We start from the raw sequence: 20,693 nt of genomic DNA on the forward strand, positions 1-20,693 counted from the left end.
CCTTCTTGTTTAAATGAGATCTCTGATAGTAATCTTCCCTCTCTCCCCTACCCCCTGCAAAAGCAAACACTGCAGGGATACAGCCAGCCAAACGAAAAAGCCCCTGCATTCCCACATACGTGTATCCTTGTACATAGTGGTTGAACTTGGAATGAACATGCACATATATATACACACACATACACTACATCAGTGTAAGTCCTAGGCAAGCATGTGCCTGTAGTTGGGGTGAGGCTGTAGGACCAAATACACAGTCAGTCAAGGTAAGACCCTAGATCTAGAAACACACACACACACACAGAGTGCTCCAGGGACACAGCCAGACAAGGGCGATTGTGTAACAAGGATAAGATACTGTGGCAATCAGCTCATTACATAAAAGTCGAAAGGGCCAAATTAATCCCCAGTGTAAGAACGCAAAAGCCAATGGAGTTATATTCAGGTCAAATTTGATTCCAAAAGCTTTTTTTTTTTTTTTTTTTAATTAGAGCATAATGTTCAATAAAACTTACAGTAACAAATAGTGAGCTATGGGTTCCTACATCTCCAGATCCCTGACCCACCTGAACAAGGTTATTTTGAAATGAATGGAAATTTCTATCTAATCCTATTGCACCCCCAAGTACACAAGCTGTCACCCCTAGAGCTAAAAGAGTCTCTCCACCAGCTGTTCACTGGCTAGGTCTATCACACACAGCTAAGAAGTTTAAATTCCCCACTTCTCCACTGCCAGTGCTAATTCATCCCATACTCTTCCTGTGAGAAAAAGCTCATCCTGATGCGTGTGGAACCACAAAAGATGTTAAACCTCGCCACAAGCAAACCCTTGTGCCACCGTACTCACGCTGTTGTACTCGGCCACCCTGTTATACTCAGTCTGATCTTCAGAGAGAAACTAGGAGCAGAACCCAGATACTCTTAATCCGATAACAGCTGAGGCATCTGTTCTGCTGAAAAGGTATGTGCCACAAGAGAATCACCATTATAGTTTAACAGTATGGTGTCTATGACACATAGTTTAATCTAATTTTGCCATGTAGGTAGAGGAGCGCACACAGATACTACTAAGCAGTTCATATAATACCAGAAATGTAGATCGGAAAAAAAGCAAAGCCAACACACTCATCTGATGACTCTAGGCTTTTTCAGTTCATGAATTATCTGGGAGCAGGCTGTGATTTTCTGCAATTTGATTATCTTTCATTTGGCAAATGTATTTGCCCTGCGTACGTATCCACTCACGCACACATATAACACCATGTAAACATGTAATTACATATATGTATATATAATACATGTAAAATATATAAAATAGAATTCCTCCTCAGTATCTTGTTCATCAGCAGCTTGCTGTGCCGGCTTGAACAGCATTTGCTAGCACTGATTGGAAGCACAGGTCAGAGGGTTAGCTTCTATCCTCTGATTAGATAAGTGCAAGTCCTAGCATGGGATTTCTGAGTTCCAAAAAGCCTTCCCTCCGAGAATACTATGCAATACAGACAAAAGAATAAGCATTCCCTGATGAGTACGGTTACAGAATGGAGTGCAAGTAAATAAAGATTTCCCGTGTCATTTTGGGGAGCTCTCCACATGAGTAGCAGCCCTGGAAATCTGGGGACAAGACAGCATCCTCACAGCTTTTCTCCCTTTAGAGGGCGGGGAAGAAGCAACCAACAGGGGCTAGACCTCTCCATCCCACAGTGGCACTGTGCTGCAGCCAGGCAGAGGCCATGTGCAGGGCACCTGGAGCCAAAGAGAAAGCAAAGCGTGATGCTAAGAATAACTCTGCCTTGCGTGGAGCTTCTGGGCCAGGACAACAACGTGCCGCTCTTTGCTCGGGGCTCCAAGTTAAGATTTGGCCCTTCACATTTGCTTTTTCTGTGTCCTAACTTGGGAATAAACTTGTTTGTTAGAACAGCTGCAGAAAATCAACTCGTAAAGGGCACCGAATGAGCGACTAATGCAGGTATTTCATTTGAGGAAATATGCACAGACGATACACCGAGATATTCAACCAGGTCTGCATAAAGCTCAAGGGATATATCCAGAGTAACAACAATGCTTTGCATTTCTATAGTGCTTGCCTTTGGCAGCTCTCTGGGAGCTTGCAAACATTAATGAATTCACAGAGGCAGAGATTCAGAGAGTATAAAGGCCAGAAGGGACTTTAGATCATCCAGTCTGACCTTCTGCATATCGCACGCTACTCGGAAAGTGTGTGGAAAAGAACCACAAACATTATTTGAGGGTGGCAGAAAATGCCTTGCTGTGAAAGGCTTAAAGAGCTCAATCTGTTTAGCTTATGAAACAGAAAACAGAGAAGTTATCCTGTAGAAAGTCCAACAGTGAGTGTTTACATGCAACTAAGGTGAATCTTCCAGAAAGGCATCTACCTTTGATTTAAAAAACATTCAAGAGATAAAAAACCCCTTTTCCCTTGGTACCTTACTACAATAACTATTCATGCTCACTGCTGGATTCATGCTTAATACCTCATTTGAATCTGTTTGGTTTCCTGTCACAGGTTTTTGTTATGCTTCTCTCCCCTAGATTAAAAAAACAAACGTTCAGTAACCAGCATCTCCCTGTAAAGGTACTTTAATCAAATAATCTCTCAGTCTTCTTTTTGGTGAGATAAGCAGATTGAGTTCATTAAGTCTTTCACTGTAAAGCATTTCCTCACCTCTTGGAACAACACTGTAAGCCTTTTGTTGCACTCTTTCCAATTTTTCCTCCTCCTTTCAGACGTATGCTCCTCATGCATCAAAATCTGTGCTCTGTATTGTAGATACTACCTGACTATTGCCATACAATAGTGAATATCACCTTTCCCTACTCTTCCCCACCAATGTCTCACAGCACATTCGCTAGGCTGTGTGAACATTGTTCCTACTTTAAAGGTGGAGGCATATGGAAATGCTAGGGCAAACCCCTAACAAGGCATTTTGTGGGAGTCAGATTATGGGAAACTGGTTCTGACCTCACTCATAACTACCTTTATAGTAGTATAAATTAACTGATTTTAAACAGGAGTCTCCAGATTTATGCAATTCTTGGCAAGAGAAAAATCTAGCCCTTTACTTAAACTGATGGTCCCCTTCCAGCAGTCTCCACTTTCTCATCCACTCATGGTCTCATACGGTTACCTTTCACATCTCTCCCATGGGACCTAAATGTCTTTGATTCCCCAGTTATCCTTTCTCTCTCCCCCTTATTTTCATCCTCTTGTGACTGATCATCCCCTTTTCAGCAACTGCCTCTGACCAGCTGCTTTTCAGATTCTCCCTTCTCTGATCTCCTCAACTGTCACTTCTCAGCTGCCACAAAACATGCCAGCCCCCACATCCCCATCTGCTTTTTAAAGGCTTGTTATCATAAGCAGGGGCTTCTCTGTTCACTCTTCTTTACTTTGCAAAACCCAAATCAATCAAGAGAAGCCATCACGCTGCCAGAAGCTGAGAGCGCAGTTTAGGTCAGCCCTAACTTTTGGCCTTCCAGGTGCTGTGCTGGGGCTTTCAGCTGCATTAACAAGCATATTTTTATTCAGTCACGACTAAAATCATGGAGTGTGTGAGTTATATGGTAAAAGGACCCAGCCTTGTATCCAAAGGGAGTGCAGAGGTGAAGGGGGAGTGCCCTGAGTGACTGCCCCATGGCTCGCTTGCTTGCTGGTAGGTGTACTGCGGCATGATGAGACAAGGGACTTCAGCGGTGCCCTCGTGATGGAGCAGGGACTGCAGGCTAGCAGAGTCTCATCTCTTTCTATTCAAGGCATCACCACCTTCTTACAGACTTTTCAAGCTCCAGCTTAAACCCATTTGCCTTTTTACCTCAGATTCCGGCTAAAGCTGCATTACCCTAATGGCTAGAAACCCTCTTCTAGTTTTGCACCCTATTTTCATGGCCTATATATACACTACACTGGCTTCATACAAGCCATGTCCTTTAGTTTAAATGTTTCCTCCAAGATGTATTTATTACAACAATCCTATTCACTGAAGACTTGCTTCCACGTGGTTAAACAAGCTGGGTTCTCCCGGGCTCCTCTCACGGAGACAGGCTTCCCTTTCCTCTCATCAACTTTCCGTCCTGTCTGTACCTGTCTCAGCCTGTATTCCTCTGACCAAAACTGTAACACAAACTAGAAGAAGAGGTCTCAGACAGCTTTGCGCAGGAGCACTAACACATCCCCATCCCCACTGGGAACACCTCTCCAGTTACGTTCTAGGACAATGTTTGCTTCATCCACAACTGCATCGCACCACCACTTGCCATCATCCTACTATCACGTAATATAGAAGTTCTCAGCATTTTTCCCCTCAGCTTTCTCAGGATATGTTTACCAACTCCGTCCTGACGAGTTTAAAAAAAAAATTCCTTAATTTGGTAGATAGATCCTAAGAACACGCACGTTTGAGAGCCAAAGGCTAGTGAAGAACAGGGTGGAGCACAGCAGGATGTGGCTGAGACATAGAATCATTGAGGTTGGAAAAGACCTCTAAGATCATCGAGTCCAACCGTCAACCCAACACCACCATGCCCACTAAACCATGTCCCTAAGCGCCTCATCTACTCGTCTTTTAAATACCTCCAGGGATGGGGACTCCACCACTTCCCGGGGCAGCCTGGTCCAATGTTTCACCACTCTTTCAGTAAAGAAATTTTTCCTTACATCCAATCTAAACCTCCCCTGCCGCAACTTGAGGCCATTTCCTCTCGTCCTATCGCTTGTTACTTGGGAGAAGAGACCGACCCCCACCTCGCTACAACCTCCTTTCAGGTAGTTGTAGAGAGCGATGAGGTCTCCCCTCAGCCTCCTTTTCTGCAGGCTAAACAACCCCAGTTCCCTCAGCCGCTCCTCATAAGACTTGTTCTCCAGACCCCTCACCAGTCTCGTTGCCCTTCTCTGGACACGCTCCAGCACCTCGATGTCCTTCTTGTAGTGAGGGGCCCAAAACTGAACACAGGATTCGAGGTGCGGCCTCACCAGGGCCGAGTACAGGGGCACGATCACTTCCCTACTCCTGCTGGCCACACTATTTCTGATACAGGCCAGGATGCCATTGGCCTTCTTGGCCACCTGGGCACACTGCCGGCTCATATTCAGCCGGCTGTCGACCAACACCCCCAGGTCCTTCTCTGCTGGGCAGCTTTCCAGCCACTCTTCCCCAAGCCTGTAACGCTGCATGGGGTTGTTGTGGCCGAAGTGCAGGACCCAGCACTTGGCCTTGTTGAACCTCATACAGTTGGCCTGGGCCCATTGATCCAGCCTGTCCAGGTCCCTCTGCAGAGCCTTCCTACCCTCGAGCAGATCAACACTCCCACCCAGCTTGGTGTCGTCTGCAAACTTACTGAGGGTGCACTCGATCCCCTCATCCAGATCATTGATAAAGATATTAAACAGAACTGACCCCAGTACTGAGCCCTGGGGAACACCGCTCGTGACTGGCCGCCAACTGGATTTAACTCCATTCACCACAACTCTCTGGGCCCGGCCGTCCAGCCAGTTTTTTACCCAGCAAAGAGTACACCTGTCTAAGCCATGAGCCGCCAGCTTCTCTAGGAGAATGCTGTGGGAGACGGTGTCAAAGGCCTTGCTGAAGTCCAGGTAGACCACATCCACAGCCTTTCCCTCATCCACTAGGCGGGTCACCTGGTCATAGAAGGAGATCAGGTTGGTCAAGCAGGACCTGCCCTTCATGAATCCGTGCTGGCTGGGACTGATCCCCTGGTTGTCCCGCTCATGCCTTGCGAGCGCCCTCAAGATGAACCGCTCCATAATCTTCCCCGGCACCGAGGTCAGGCTGACAGGCCTGTAGTTCCCCGGATCCTCCTTCCGGCCCTTCTTGTAGATGGGCGTCACATTGGCAAGAGAACTCGCGACCCCTGGTTTACATGACCAGAGCTGTTGGGAACTGCTGAGTCTACCCAGCTGCCTTTCGGCAAGGATCTCAGGACTGAACTTGGCAGACGAAGGTTCCCTGAATTTTATGTGGGCATCAGGGGGCAATACAACCTACACAGAGAACCCTCACTGAGACTTGGCAAAACGGGCCCAACAGTTCCCAGCAGACAAGGGCTGCCTCTAGTCCTGCTTGCTGTGCTCTCCTCCAGATCTCACAGAGTTCCCAGCTTACAGAAGATTTCTAATATTAGTTCTCAAGCATATGACCTTGTCTGTCGTACTACTGAAATTCATTCTGTTTCTGGTACTCCTGCCAAGGTCAAATAAGGCTTTCTTTACGATATCCTGGTCCTTCCCTGTACTAGCAATGCCTTCTAGTGTTGAATCATCAGGATGCTTCCTCACTGCCTATTGCTATCTGTATCAGGGTCTCAGGTTAATGTTAACAAAGACTAATCCCATGGCTGACCATGGGGGAGTGCTACAAGTAACCTTTTACTAGACTTTGATAGGTGATCTTGCTGCTGCCATTATCCCAGACTGACTTCTACCTCCCTGCCCCTTACAACTCCTCTACCTTTCCCGATCTGCTCCAATTCAACCTCTTGTTTCTTATGTGGCAACTGCTTTACTGAAATGCAGACATGAGACCTTTGAAATTTCTTTTCCTTCCAAGAAAACAATAATCTGAAAGGAAGCTATTGGGTAAGTCTGGTATGATCTAGCATTGATAAACTCATATTGCCTGACTCCCTTTTCCCCTAACTGCTTTATAATAATTATACTTTCCTTCAAGATCTCCTCTAAAGTGCTACAAACATTACAGAGGTCACACTTACAGGTCTGAGACTGACAAACATTCCTCCCCCTTCCTTAACCCTAACTGATGAATTTTCACTTTTCCAGCCTGCATGGAGTCACCATTGTGGGTAGAGTTGAAAAAAAATCCTTGCTATAAGCCTGTGTTTCCACGTGCCAGCTCTCCTGGGGCCAGAGCACCCAGGCCCAGCACCACGAGTGCACTAAGCAGCTTGAGCTGCTTATTCCCAGTAGTCAGCTTGTTTCTTTCCCCAAGGACGACATTGCTGTCCTTGTCAATAACTTGGGCGCAGAGTCCTCTTTGATTTTGGCTCAGACTACAGTCTCCTTGATCTTGACTTCACTCTTACTGCCCAGAAGTGGCCCCACTTCTTACTCTCTTTTTTTTTCAAATAGCTGAAGAATCTTTTGCCGTTTGTTTTAATCTCCTTTGCAAGGTCTAACTCAGCTTGATTTGTAAGCAATCCTCACTTCATCCCTACATTTTCTGACCTCTAAGACACAGCTTTCTTTGCTGTCTGTTCTTTTCCCATTCCACGTAGGCTCTCTGCAGAGTCAGCTTAAGCAGCCTAAGCAGTTGCCTGTGGTTGCAGACAGATGGAGGGCAACAGAATAAGGCATTGCCATTTACTGACTTCTCCCAGAAATGTGGGCTCCACACTGTCCCCGAAAGCTGAACTGCTCCCTCCCCACATGCCAGACTTTGCACTGCTGCCTGTGAAAACAGTGCCAAGAGCCAGCAGCAGACCACCCCTCCACACGGCCCGGGCAGCAGTGTGGTCCACACCTGCCTGTCTCTTGCACACACAACATCTCCCCCCTGCCTCCCTACTGCCTTGGGAAAGCCTGGCACTTCCCAGGGCTTCCAGGCAAGGGCTTCCAGGCAAGGGCTCCCAGCCAAGCTCCCCCGCAGGCAGAAGCAGGACGACTACCTTCCACTCTCTCCTTTCCTCCCACACCCTCCGTGCCTCACCATCCAACATTGGGCCCATACCCACTGCAAACCACCCTGCGTTCAGCACCTCCACAGTCCCTGCTGAGCCATGAAGATTTGCTGATAGTCCTCATACAGTGCAAGGATAGGGAGAGAAAGAGAGAATGGCTACCAGTACAGCCTCTGCACGGAACAGACAGTGGCAGCGCAGTGTAAGAGCATTAGGGAGGAACAAGAAATATTTCTGGGACTATTAATGTGATAAAGCTCTAAGCAAACTGGTCTGGCCTCATAGTTGACCCTGCTTTGATCAGAAGGGCGACTAGAGACCTCCTGAGGTGCCTTCCAGTCAGAATTATCCAATGGTGCTATGAGTGGGGCTTCTGTATCCCAGTGAGGGAAAGGAAGAGAAGGAAAAGGTCTTGTGAGTGGAAAGAGCTGGCAGTAGGAGTCCCATTACATAGCCTTATGATGGGGAGATTTGTGCCTTAGGTGGATAGGTAGGGCAGGAAAAGGGGAACTCAGGAAGGAAACAGGCTGACTTTGATGGTAAAAGGAATGTATCTTAGGCATAGACTGGAGATGTCCTCCAAACTGCTAAGTTTCTGTGGCTCTCACCCTGCAAAATTCGTCTGCTTGTGCCTTGGCTGAATTTAAGCCAAACCATCTTACAAGACATTTCCTATAGTCTCCCCTGCTGTAATATTTACCACCTTCATCCCTACATCTACAGACTGCTTCTGTGATCCCTTTCAGCATTTTTTCACATGACTTTGCTCCTCTGCTGAACTACAGGTCCTAATACAGCTCATGACATCAATTATACCTGTGCTAAGGCTATGGTCCTTGCATGGACAACACTGCTTTACTCCATGTACTTTAGATGCATAGACACGGGCTGTTGTGGGAGGGGGACAGGTGTGAGCAAGGTAATGCACTGGCCTTGCATTCACACAGAGATTTAGGTTTGCACCCTACTTGGTCAGAGGTGTTAATGGCACTTGCTTGGCAGTCTGTGGATCTTCACACAGCTCCGAATGGAAGGTCCTGGCCCACTCGTGACCCTCACACTTTGTCAGTCCCCCTGAATACTCAGTGCATATTGACAGACTCTACACACTGGGTACAATTCCACGTCCACAGGGATTACTCATGTACATACCTGCGTGCACACACAGAAAACACATGTAAGTATGTAGCCCCACCACAGACAGGAATCAGTGCAAATTGCTCCGTGACTATATGTATCTGTGCCCACCCCTAGTTACACATGCAGACAGGTATCACAGCCACACAACGCACTGCAGAGAAACTGTTTGTGTATGCAAATACACACACGTATGCACAAATCCCCTCACACATTGTGCATCTACACATACTCCACATGCAATGTGCTCCCACAGGCCCATGTGGCCCCGGGCAGAGATACAGGTCCCTGCTGATACTGACTAGGTAGGAGTTAATGCAAGAGAGGCTGGGAAGGAAATTAAAAGCAAAAAAAAGTTGAAAGCCCAGCACATGATTCTTCTCCTATCACATCTGTGAATCCTGGAGCGCGAGAGTAATTGTCTGCAATGAGTCAGACCAAAAGGCACAAGGAAATGGTTGCCATGACAACCCGCGCACTGCTCTAATTCGGCTCAGAATTAAAATGATATAAAATAATTTGCAAGCAAAGGGAACACGACAAAGGCGCCGGGTGCCAATCTAAAAAATCCAACTATATGCAAGCCTCTCCTGAGCCAGTGTCAAGGGACCTTTTCCCTTCAAGCGTGACAACCATGGCAATCAGAGCTATAGAGGCAGCAGTGATGGATAACCTTAGGCTAGAAGATTTCTGCTGCGCACAGGCAAGAACGGGCTCCTGGGCTGGAGCCCCAGCCTGGAACAGGCTCCGGGACTGGGGATGTCCCAGAGAAACGCCTGACCAGACCCCACAGAAGAATCCCATTGCTCACAAGTTGTTATGGTGTCCCATTGAGAAAATACCCTGAAACAGCTGGTGAGGGCAGGGTCGGGGCACAGGCACCCACCCACAGTGGGGGAATTCGCTCTGTGCTGGGCAAAGCGCTGCCCGCTGAGGCTGAGGAAAGGAGGGCTGATTCACTTCATGCTTTTTTCCTGGTAAGTGGTGCAGTGTGCAAACTCTGGCACTCAGCTGAGACTACAAGGAAATATTGATTCTACAGAATTGGCTATTGTCTTTGCTCTTCCCCCAACCAAGGGCTCATCCCCAAGGCAATAGGCAATGTCCACACACACAGGGAGGAGGCATGATCCCCATGCTGAAGATCTTACAGCCTACGCAGACAAGCAGATACACCATGGAAGAAAAGGAAATTGCTGATGTCCAGCCAGGGTGTGCAGAATGCTACCGAAGATGACTCACATACCTATTTTTAGCATTCTTCTGAGGATAAAATAAATGTATTTGACCCCCTTGCCACCAATTACTGTCTATGTATGGAGACATCTATATGGAGTTTTGCAGGCAGATGCTTGCTCTTTCTGCCTGTTCACTGACCTGGCTGGAGGATAACCAGCTCTGAACAGGGAACCATGTGGCCCCAGCACTGACACCAAACCTTGGCAAAAGGCTGAATTTGTAGATCAGAGCCAGTGTAAAATAAAGCAACAACCTCACTTTTGTCTGGCTCATAGAATAGCTTGTGTCTGCCCCAGAAACACCCCAAAAAGCAGCCTTTACGCTTACAGGTCTCTTCCCCAAGGCCCCGTATGTAAAGTAGAATGCAATGGATGGCAGGCAGGCAGGCAGATGGGTGGATGAAGGATGCAGGAGACACTGGTTTTGGCACACCAACAGCACCGTGTAATGTTGATACCCTGGCCTGGGGAGCATTGGCTCAACCCTTAGGCCAGCCAAATCTGTACTGACTGATAATGGCCTCCAGACAGATGTCCTGAGAGGTGGAGAAGGCACGGCTGCTGTTAGTACTAAAATCATCAGCATTTCTGCCTTGCCGAGTGCCCCTAACACTTTCTATGACTGAGCTCCAAGGCACAGCCCCTTCAGATGTCTCTCATTTTGTCAGATCAAAGCGATGCCTGAGAAACTGCTTGGGCTTTGGGGATTGCCAGGAGGGAACGGCATCAGGCAGAAACCAGACGTAGCAGATGATGGGCTGAAAACAAGTTGAGTCTTCCTTCTTTCTATCCGTGCTACCACTGGATGCAGAGGAGACCGTGATTTCCATAGAGGCACCCAGGTGATGCCTCGGGAGCTCACAGAAGTCCCTGCGCTGGGACAATGTTGGCACAACCTCCAGCATTAAAAGAGGGACAGCATTCCTTCCGAATACTGCAGCACACATTCAAGACATCAGCTGCTCTCAGGTTTTGTATTGGTAATGTTATGCTGGTTTCCGAGCCAGCCTAGTGAAATAATTTTAATTCTCCAGCTTGGATGCAGCTATTCCAATGTAAAAGGTGCTTATGCTATTGTAGCTTATTTCCATGCATTTTAGCAGCTTCTACAGGTACAACCGTCACTTTCTAGAGAGAAGGTTGAAATGTTTTATCCACCCAAGCAACAAAACTGCAGGAACACAGAATTGTGTGTAGATTAGTTTGAAAAGATGCCACAGCAACAGAACTGCTGAAAAAGCCACCTGCACCTCCTCTCCCTGCTCGCTGGTAACAGACAGCAGGTAGCCAAGGGGACCAAGGAAGAGGACGGAGAGACGTCAAGCTGGCCAGTAATAGCTTTTCAAATGAAGAGCTTCCATCAGACTGATAGAGGCTGGATTTTAACCAGCGGTGTAATGGCAAAATTATTTCCCATTATCTATTTTTCAGACTGATTGATTTCAAATACTTTTGGAAAAAAAATCTAAGCTTTTTGGAAAAAAAATCTAAGCTTTTTTGAAAATCTGCTCCTGCTGCAAGTACAGAGCTCTTCTGAAAATACTGGCCTTAATAACTCAGTGTCCCAAAACCCTCTCTGTAAAATAGAGACAATATTTCGCTTCTCTCACCCTTTGAACTTGCCTAGGACTCTCCCCAAATACATCTGTATATACTGTTGGTGTCATGGGATAACGACTTCACTGTGGTCCAGTCACTGCAGATAAGAACTAACAGTAGCTTTCAATATAAACAAGAGGAAAGAGGTATCGTACAAAATAAACCTGCATCTCCCAAGTGCCCATTTGGATTTTTTTAATCACGCACCACGGAGCCTGGGCATATGCCGTGGTTTGCTGGTATCGGCTGTTTCCCATCCCTGAGACACGACAACCATGGCAAGGAACCTAATGGAAAGAAGCCCCTACTTGCCCCTGTTGGGACTGGCAGCCAGCTGACAGCCACGTAAGTCAAACAGTGAGGTCAGGCAATGAAAGAGATGTCATACACAGCCCAAAGTGACAGCTTAAACTCCTGTGCAGATTCCAGCAGTTTCACTGGGGCTTTAAATCACTAAAAGCTTCTGTCAGCAACTACATGTGATTTCTGCCGCGCACCCCCTGAGGACCAGAAAGCCTCAGGCTACTGACTCACGGGAGGGAGCAGATGACAGTGCTATCTGGGGCAGGACTTGGCTTGGGGAGAGTGCCATCACAATTCCTTATTTTTCATTTCCAACAAAGTTAGTGTGCGTGAAAGGTACTGGACTGACATCCCAGGAGAATAGCTGCCTTCTAATTAATTATAATTAATCATCCAGGCATTACTTAATGTTTGCATAGTGTTCTGAAGTGCCAAAGCACAATATAGCAGGTAGATATTATTAATTCAAAGAAACAGCTGTAGCCAAGCCAGGGGTAGGTTTGCCTGTGTGGCTTCCCACCAAAGAGACCACACCAACTCAGCTCACACAGGTGGACCCTGCCTTGGCTCCACCACGTCCTCCGAGAGACCTGCAGGTACCTTGAACCCTTTGCGTGTCCCCCTCGAGCCCCAGGTACAGGAGGGGCTTGGCCCACAGGGGAAAGAGAGGAATGGATGAAAAGCGGGGAGGGGAGGGGAGGGCAGAGGACACCGCTTTTTCCTCCTGAATTTGGCCACCTCCCCACCTGTTCTTGTGTGGACTAGCCCCTCTAACAGTGAGAGGAGCATCTTGGTCTCCCCCCTAAACCTGTTCTGGGATTCCCTACTGAGCCAAGCCAGACTGAAACAGGAGGAAGGAGGCCCTTGTATTCCCCCTCCACCTCTGCCCTCAGCCCTCCAGCCTGGCTGCTCTCTAATCCCAACTGACTGTTCCCTCATGCCTTGACAGCGTCCAGGCCTGTGTCGTCTTCCTGGACATGGTTTTACCAGTTTGCCTTTCTCTGCCTTGGCTGGAGACTGCCATTCAGCTGCCAGAAGAAAAGGGGCCCAGCGCTCCCTGTCACTGGCGTCCTCCCCCCACGGGGTCACTGGGGGTGCTCCCTCCCCACAGGCGTGGCTGTAAATCCTACAGCTTAATTTTTCACTGCATGCATAGCGAACATTTCAGAACGCTTACAAATCCCCCCCCAAGCACCGTCAAGTCAAACAAGTGACAGTAACAATCAGTGGCAGAATGACAGGCCAGTTCATACCACTTGCACTTTTATAGGGGCACGTAAAAAGCTTCTGTTGTTCCCCTTTTACAGAACTGTAACAGCATTTACCCACAAACTACAAGCCTACCCAGATATTTGGCTTTCTGGGAACCAATGCTGGGTACCAAACCGACTTCTGGTAGTACCCTAACTCTAAATGAACACGGTATCAAGCCCACTGAGGGCTGATGCCATCAGAATAGCAATAACAACAATGTGCATCCCATTCTCCTCTGATTGCCTCTTGCTGTGTCTCCACTCACTCCTCTTCCTTCATGTCTCTCCTGTACCCAGGATGGTATTACAGCACTGCCCAGCATCATTTGCACTGCAGCCTCTGCTGTAGGGTGAAGTCCCCTAGAATCAGGTCCTAGCCACTCAGGATGATTATATTAGTGTGAGGGGAGATGAAGGGAGACCTACATCATTACTCTCAAAGCTGCTATCCTCAAGATCAAACAGTAGTGCAATAGGTAGTGTGACCACAATTCTTTTCTTTTTTTTTTAACCGCTACTGGTATTATGAAAGATTCATATGATGAACCTAGTCACTACTGGAAACAAAGCAGATGGTAATATAGTGCCTTTTTGCTCCCCGAAACCCCCAAAATGTGTTGTAAACCTACGTCCAAACCAGCAGATGGGACATACATCAGCAAACCCTTGCACTCCCACTGAAGTCAATGGGGGCTACAGCTGGGGGCCTGAAGGATTTTGGACCCTTTGGGAGAAATTATTTCCCTCAGTGCTGCCCTGCAGCCCATACTTTGGATGAAATATGGGTAGTTTTCCTCAACGCATAAGAAATAGGGAATAAAGAACACCCAACTGAATGTACCATGTGTGGAAGTAAGCAGAAGATGCTTGTGGTCAGGTGACCTAATGTGCCTGCTAGCAACAGGGACTGTGGTACCTTTAAGAAATGAAAGCAATTGAGAATTCATTTCTGTGTCTCAAATTCTGTGGTTACCAGTGAGGAAACTGCTTTGTTCCGTATCATTTCCACAAATGACAGAAATTTTACCTTATTGTTACTGTTTTAACATGAATTCTTTCCCTGTCTTCTGCTGCTTTCTCCACCCTCCTCTTCCCTCTGCGGAGGATCCTGCCCCTTCACAGCATGTCCACACAGACAGTGGATTCAGCATTCAGCATAACTGAGGGGGTGGAAATCTCCACAGGGGTTGTGAAAAGTGCTGCTGACAGAAGAGAAATGGCTCCGTCAGGGGCAGATCCTCCTGCCACTTGTTCTTGCTCCAGCTCTTACACCCAGAAGTTTCCTTCCTTGTATTTATGCTGAGTGCCAGATGAACTGCTTGTGTGCCTCTTGCTCTAACTCACAGGTCAGAAAGGGAAGGAAAAGAACCAAGAAAAACAAACTTTTTTTTAAAAAAGAGTTTTTTCTCCTCCCAAATTCATGCTTCGAAAAATGCTCCAGTGCTGCACAGAGACCCTTGGTATAGTTTCAATGCCATTTCATTCTCTGCTGGGTATATTCATAACAGTGCCAGCTAGTATCAGTTTTGAGGGCAGTTTCTATGACTCAAGCACCTACTTAACATGAACTGAACTGAAACCATCTCTATTTCACAGGGGTCTCTGGACAGACTTCATAATAATTTTCTGGCTTTGGGCTTGAAACGGTGGTATATTAGTGAAAAGTGCTATTTCATAGCACCCCTCCTTCAGCTTATAAGTACTTTCTCAGTGCCCAGGTGATACTTAAAGAGTACCACTCTCAGCTGGAACTTACTGAAAGCCTGGAAATTGAGGAACACTTCATCAGATGAAGTTAAACTGCCACAGTTTTACTGACTAGTAGTATTGAAGACCATTCATTGTATCCTACCCAGCCTAGGCAAAAGCAATGGCTGACTCTCGATCTGAAGGTATCTGCTACATGGCCTTCTCTCTACTGGATACTCCTGTAACAAAGTCGTTGTTTGGTATCTATTCTACTCAGTCATTCCTTCCACCATACCAGACTCCATTAACACTAATCATTCTTTCACAAGCAGCTTTGCATCTCGGCATGTTTCTGGTGATAATTACTCCATTACCTGTTCTGACAACCTCTTCCCTTAGTCAAATGCTTCCAGGTCTAAACAAATTCTGCTGAGCTACATCTTCTCTTACCCCAATACTCCTACACAGAGCATTTAAGTTGGATATGATGCCAGCATTATTGATTAATGTTGCTTTGTTTCGTTAAGTGGCTGCTCTGTTTCACTTCTGAGTTTACTGTACTTCCATAAAGGCTGAAGCAATTGCTGCAGAAAATGGTAAAGCTTCAAAAGCTTTGGGGTTCTGTTGGAAATAACGTGCTTTACGAATTTTCCAAAAGTAGACGCAGTCTAGTGAAGGTCTGCCAAAAGAGGTTTAAAGCTCAGATACAAAGATAAGTTTGGCAATCTATATGTCTGAGTCGGAAATCTAGCAACAAGCCCATTCCACCAGCAGAAGTTATTTTTCAGCTGAGATAACGATGGAGATGCATAAACATGCTGTTCTTCCAAAAAAAAAAAAAAGTCTCCTGCAAAGAGTTCAAAACCTGCACCGACTTCTCAACCTACTGATGCTCCAGGGAAATAGTCTCGATCCACAAATTCACCAGCATCGAAGATGGGAAGCTTCCATTCAAACAGCCAGTTTCCCTTTCAAAAGCCTATCAGCCATTCAGTACCTGTTCTAATATTCTCTGTTTAGCCTAGTTTTCAACATCACAAGCTATTGTGGCTCCCGTCATTTCCCTTGAATGACAAGCTAACAGCTCTCAGCTCCCACTCTCAATACAAGATGCAACCATTTCATTCAAGATAAAAAGAGAAACCAGAATGTCCTACCTGCAGCAATACCCATCTTCCCATCCACAGCAACAGCCACAGCCGTGCTCACTGTCACCACTTTTGGTAGGCCGCCTCCCTCTGTCAAGACACAAATACAGCGGGCTTGGTTAGCTTACCACCAGAGAGGAGTAAAACGCAGCAGGAGCAGCTTGCTCACACATTTTCACATCCAGGCCAGTGTGTACATATGCCTCAACCCTGAAACATCCAAGAGTTTGGAGGACTGCAACTTTCAAGACACATAAGCAACCTAAGGGGCTATGAGAAGATGTTTTTTTTTCTTCTAGATAATGTCCCATGATAAAAGTAGCATCCTCAGCATAAAATGTAAAGGACTGGCCTCCCCAGTTTTGGGCATTCAGAGCTTCTCTTAGGCCAGAAAGCTGCTCTGCTTCATGCACCAGCTAAACTCTGTAGACAGGAGAGAAGCAGGACAGGTAATTCTGACACCAACTCTTGCACAGCAAAGGCCAGGCTTATGCCTAGCTCTGTTACCCAAGCCAGGCCAGCACTACAAACTGGAGAGACAGACACAGCACTTCCAGGTACTTCCAGGGTGCGCTCCATTTTAGAAACAAAGTCTTCTGGGACTTTGCTGCCTAAACTCTGTTATGCCCCAGGGTCTCCTGATTATTCTTTAGCTGCTGCTTTAAGCATCCTGTAGGTCCTGTGTCACATCTGCCAGCCCCGTGCAGATCTCTTAGCTCCCACAGGGCATTTAAAATAGCATGGCTGGATAGGTTTAAGCAACTGAACCCCACCTCCCCTCTCTTTGTTAGTGCAGTTGTTTCAGCCTGCAATTGTCCATGTGACAGATTCCATTTCTGTATTTTTTCAAAGCGATTAGATTAGCTTCAGCTGGGGCACCTCTTTTGGAACTGCCAGGGGACAGTTTGAAGGTCAGCATGATCGATTTAGCCTGCAACTGATTCCCTCCTTGTGTGCTGTAGTACAGAAATCTCTTGCTCAGACAAGAGATTTTCCATTCTTGCCTTCATCATTCTTGTTGGAACCCAGTGTGTCCCGAGTACGATTCTGTGTCTACCACAGTTTAGCCTGGAGTCTCTCACTCTTTTTTTTTTTTTTTTTTTACTGAAGCCAGATTAACTTGCTCAAGGATGTCAGAAATAGTAAAGCCCTTGTGAAACAAATACCCAGCCAACTTATGCTCACATGCCTTGAGCCTAATTCTGCCTTTATGGTGAAGCCCAAATTTCTTGCTCTCCCTAGGATGGGACAAATAAGCAAAATACACTTAGCAACCCTAGGGGAAAAAAAAAAGACAAACCAAAAAAACCCCAACACCCAACACATGAGAGATCTAGGCTGTAAGAACAGTTCTACTTGACTTGGAGAGCTTTCCCTGCTGTCTTCTCTCTGGGACTTTTGGACACTGGAAGGAGGTGCCCTGGATAAATTATTCTGATGACCTGCAGCCATTCCTGCTGGTTTTCTCCCCAGCAGGGAGGTCTTTGGGCTCTTCCCTCTTACGTGATGAGAAGTACATCTGCCATGAAAATCCCTTGTCACAGGGTGGGCACGTACTGAGTCATGTGGAAAGCCTGAAAGGGGGACTTCAGCTCTAATCATCAAGAATTTCATAAGAAACTGGGTGGTCTGTTCTGGCCAAAAGGTGGGGCACCCCTGATTCATCGGATGTCAAGGAGGGGCCTGGACTCTGCTCTGACAGTGAAACACTGTGGCTCAGAAGCACTGAGTGTTATTTCCTGGCTCTTCACAGGCATCTTGTGTGATCTTATGGATCACAGTCTCTCTGAGCCCAGCTGCTCATCTCTAAAAAGAGGCTAATAATCTCCCTTACAGTTTAGAGCATAAAGTCTTCAGGGCCAGGTACTACTTCTTACTATGTGCCTGTAGGGTTTCCAGGTGAATGGGATCCTGGACTTGATTGAAACTTCTGACCAATAGCCATGTAATACGAAAAACAGTGGCAGCTGCTTGGCCTCTGTCTTTACCCATGCAAAACAACCTGTGACTTCTAAGAAAGCCACATCAAGCCACAACCCCAATGTTTAGCCAGCAGTAACTACTGTAGCCAGGGTCATGGCTGCCCTAGGAAGCCCCACAGGGTGTCAATGCCTGGTTTTCTAACTCACACTCTATTCCAAAAAGCAAATGCCGCGGCATGCAGGTGAGTAAAAGGTCCCTCCTGCTATGCCTCCCCCTCTCTCCACACTTGCCTTTTAAGTGAGATGTAAGGGTGCTGAGCAGAGAGAGGCTTTCGTGGAAGGTTTCAAGTATTTTCTCTTTCCATCCCTCTCCCTTTACATCCTGGTTCATCTCTTGCCTCCCAGTCTGGTTTTCTCCTCTTTGCTACTTGCTTTCCCACCCACCAGCCTCCCACCACTGCACCACAAAAAGCTTTAACAGCTAAAGTGCTGAGCTCCATGACAGAAATGGAGAGCTAGGGGCCAAGGAGGAGCACAGAGGGGATTTCTGCCTTCTGTGTAGGAGTCTCACATGAGTATTTTGTTTTGAATGTTTCTTTCTAGGCTCTTCTGCTCTCTTCCAGCCTTTGAGGAGGTCCTGGCTGGCCCTGCAAACTCACAGGAACCAACACCCTAAGCAAGAAACACTGAAAAGCCATTCCTTGCATTCCTCTCACGTTTGAGCTCCTTAGCTGGGCAAGAGGTGCCATAGTCTAGTAGTATAATGAGAAGAACGCAGGGCACCAATGAGACACCCTCACGAAGAGGAAGCTATGGAAAAGTCTTCCCCCCTTTTCCTCCATCTTCCATAACAAACCCATCCTTTCCTGTCATGGAAAGTGGTGATGGAAAAAATCACACCCTCTAATCTTACACTTCCTGACTGAGGGCTTGCTGATCCCTCATCAGTCCCGTTTGTTACTGTCATCCAGTATGCCTGATGATGTTCCCTCCCAGGCCTGGTCACACCTATGTGTCTAATTCCTTCTGTGATACCTTTACCTTCCCCTTCCCACAGTTCACATGTCCTCCAGCCACGCCAAGTACCTTGTGCTCCCCCACCCCCCATGTCCCTAAATCCTTTGGTCTACCCAGGCCCTGCATTTCCATGCGTCCTTCATCTCCTCTGCAACCTGACATTACACAGCCCCGACTGCCTCCCCCACAGCTTTGTCTTTGTCTTTCTGCTGCGTCCAGTTCCCAAATCTTGGCCATGACCCCTCTGCCTCTACGCCGGTGCAAAGATAATGCCAAGAGGCCAGGTCTCAGCACTTCCCACTACGCAAGAGGCAGCAATAAAGAGATTGGCGTGGCATGGGGCACAAGATGTGAAAAGCTTTCTCTTCTCTCTTCTGCTCTGGTGTTCAGGCTGGGGTTACCTGAATCGTCTTCTGAAACAATGCTGTAGATGAAGCTCCCAGGGGGATGCTCGGCCGCCCGGCGATACCACAGAGGGAAGTGGTCCATGGTGAAGATGCTTTCCTTATCCTTCTGTGTCAGGAATTTCCTGCCGGGAGAAAACCCAGGGCAGCCTTTTGTACACAGCACAGAGGAGTGGCAGCCCTCCTCGGGGCGACGCAGTGGAACCCCAGGGCTGGGCACAATCACCTGCATCTCAGCACCTGGGGCTTCTCCTGCGGCGGAGGGAGCCCGGGGACAGCCGGGTGACCCAGCCACACCAGCACAAGGGTCCTCGTGGAGCACCCCTTGCCCCGGGGACTCTGGGGCGGTTTGCGAGGCCTCCCTCGCTACCGAAACGTGGATGCGGCCACCCTGCCGCCCGTGCCTCGCACCCTCCGGCGGGTGTGGGTCAGCGACCGACCCCCAGGACGGGCTAAGCGCTCCCACCGGCAGCCGGGCGGGTCCGGACAGACACCACCCGCTCGCCCGCGGCACAACCCCACCATTTTCCGCCAGCGCCCGGGGGCCCAGCGGCGGCGACCCCGCCCCGCTCCCCGCCGCAGCGGGGCCGGCGCCGCCGCGCCTCTGCCGGCCGCCCGCCAGGTGCCGCTGTTGCCCCGGCCGAGGCCCTCGGCGCCGCCGCCGCCAGCCCCGAGGGCGGGCGAGGGGAGGCCCGCGGGCCGGCAGGGTCCTGCCGGCGGCAGGGCGTCGGCTGCTGCGGCTTCCCGCGGCCTCCGGGGGTTCGCGGCTGGGGAGGGCGGGCGGGAAGGTGCCCCCCCTTCTCCGCCTGCCCCGCGGGAGGCCTGGCAGGTTACGCCGTGAGGAACAAGGGGCAGGGCCGGGAGCGAGAAGTGAGGCACGGCAGGTGTGAGCGGGTGGGCGAGGGAAGCCAAGCTGGCGTGTGGCCAGTCAAAGGCTGTTAATTACTGCAGGAGAATGGGGAGCAGGTGAGAAATGGGAATTAGACAGTCTCCTACAAAAAAACCACAAAACCAAAAATCCCCACCCCAAACCGAAGGTCATGCTGCTGTGGCTAAATACTGAACTCTTAAGAGATGCACGGACTGAAGTACTTGAGGAAACGGGTGCTCCTGAAGGCAAGAGAATGAGTCCTGAGGGCGTGGCAAGACAGGCAGTGGGTGCTCAGGAGAGACCTTGTGAAAATCAGGTCATTGGCTTCCCTGGAGGTCCCTACGTCTTGCCTGACAAATCCCCTTTGTTTTCAGGCTCTTGTTTTGCTGTATATTTTGATGTAACGATAATTACACATTTATACGGTTCTTTCCTTTCAGGGGA

General features: G+C 48.2%; 1 protein-coding gene across 1 annotated transcript in view; it reads right to left on the reverse strand.

The window, feature by feature from the left end:
• The window catches only part of CACNA2D4 (calcium voltage-gated channel auxiliary subunit alpha2delta 4), a 132,186-nt gene that overhangs the window by 53,462 nt on the left and 58,031 nt on the right, over positions 1 to 20,693 (reverse strand). The window contains exons 26-27 of the mRNA XM_076341412.1: positions 19,376 to 19,503; positions 16,045 to 16,125 (exon numbers count right to left, since the gene is read on the reverse strand). Coding sequence (XP_076197527.1) covers positions 16,045 to 16,125; positions 19,376 to 19,503 — 209 coding nt within the window. The remainder of the gene's footprint in view (positions 1 to 16,044; positions 16,126 to 19,375; positions 19,504 to 20,693) is intronic.

Source organism: Aptenodytes patagonicus, chromosome 1, assembly GCF_965638725.1.
Source record: "Aptenodytes patagonicus chromosome 1, bAptPat1.pri.cur, whole genome shotgun sequence".
NCBI lineage: Eukaryota > Metazoa > Chordata > Aves > Sphenisciformes > Spheniscidae > Aptenodytes > Aptenodytes patagonicus.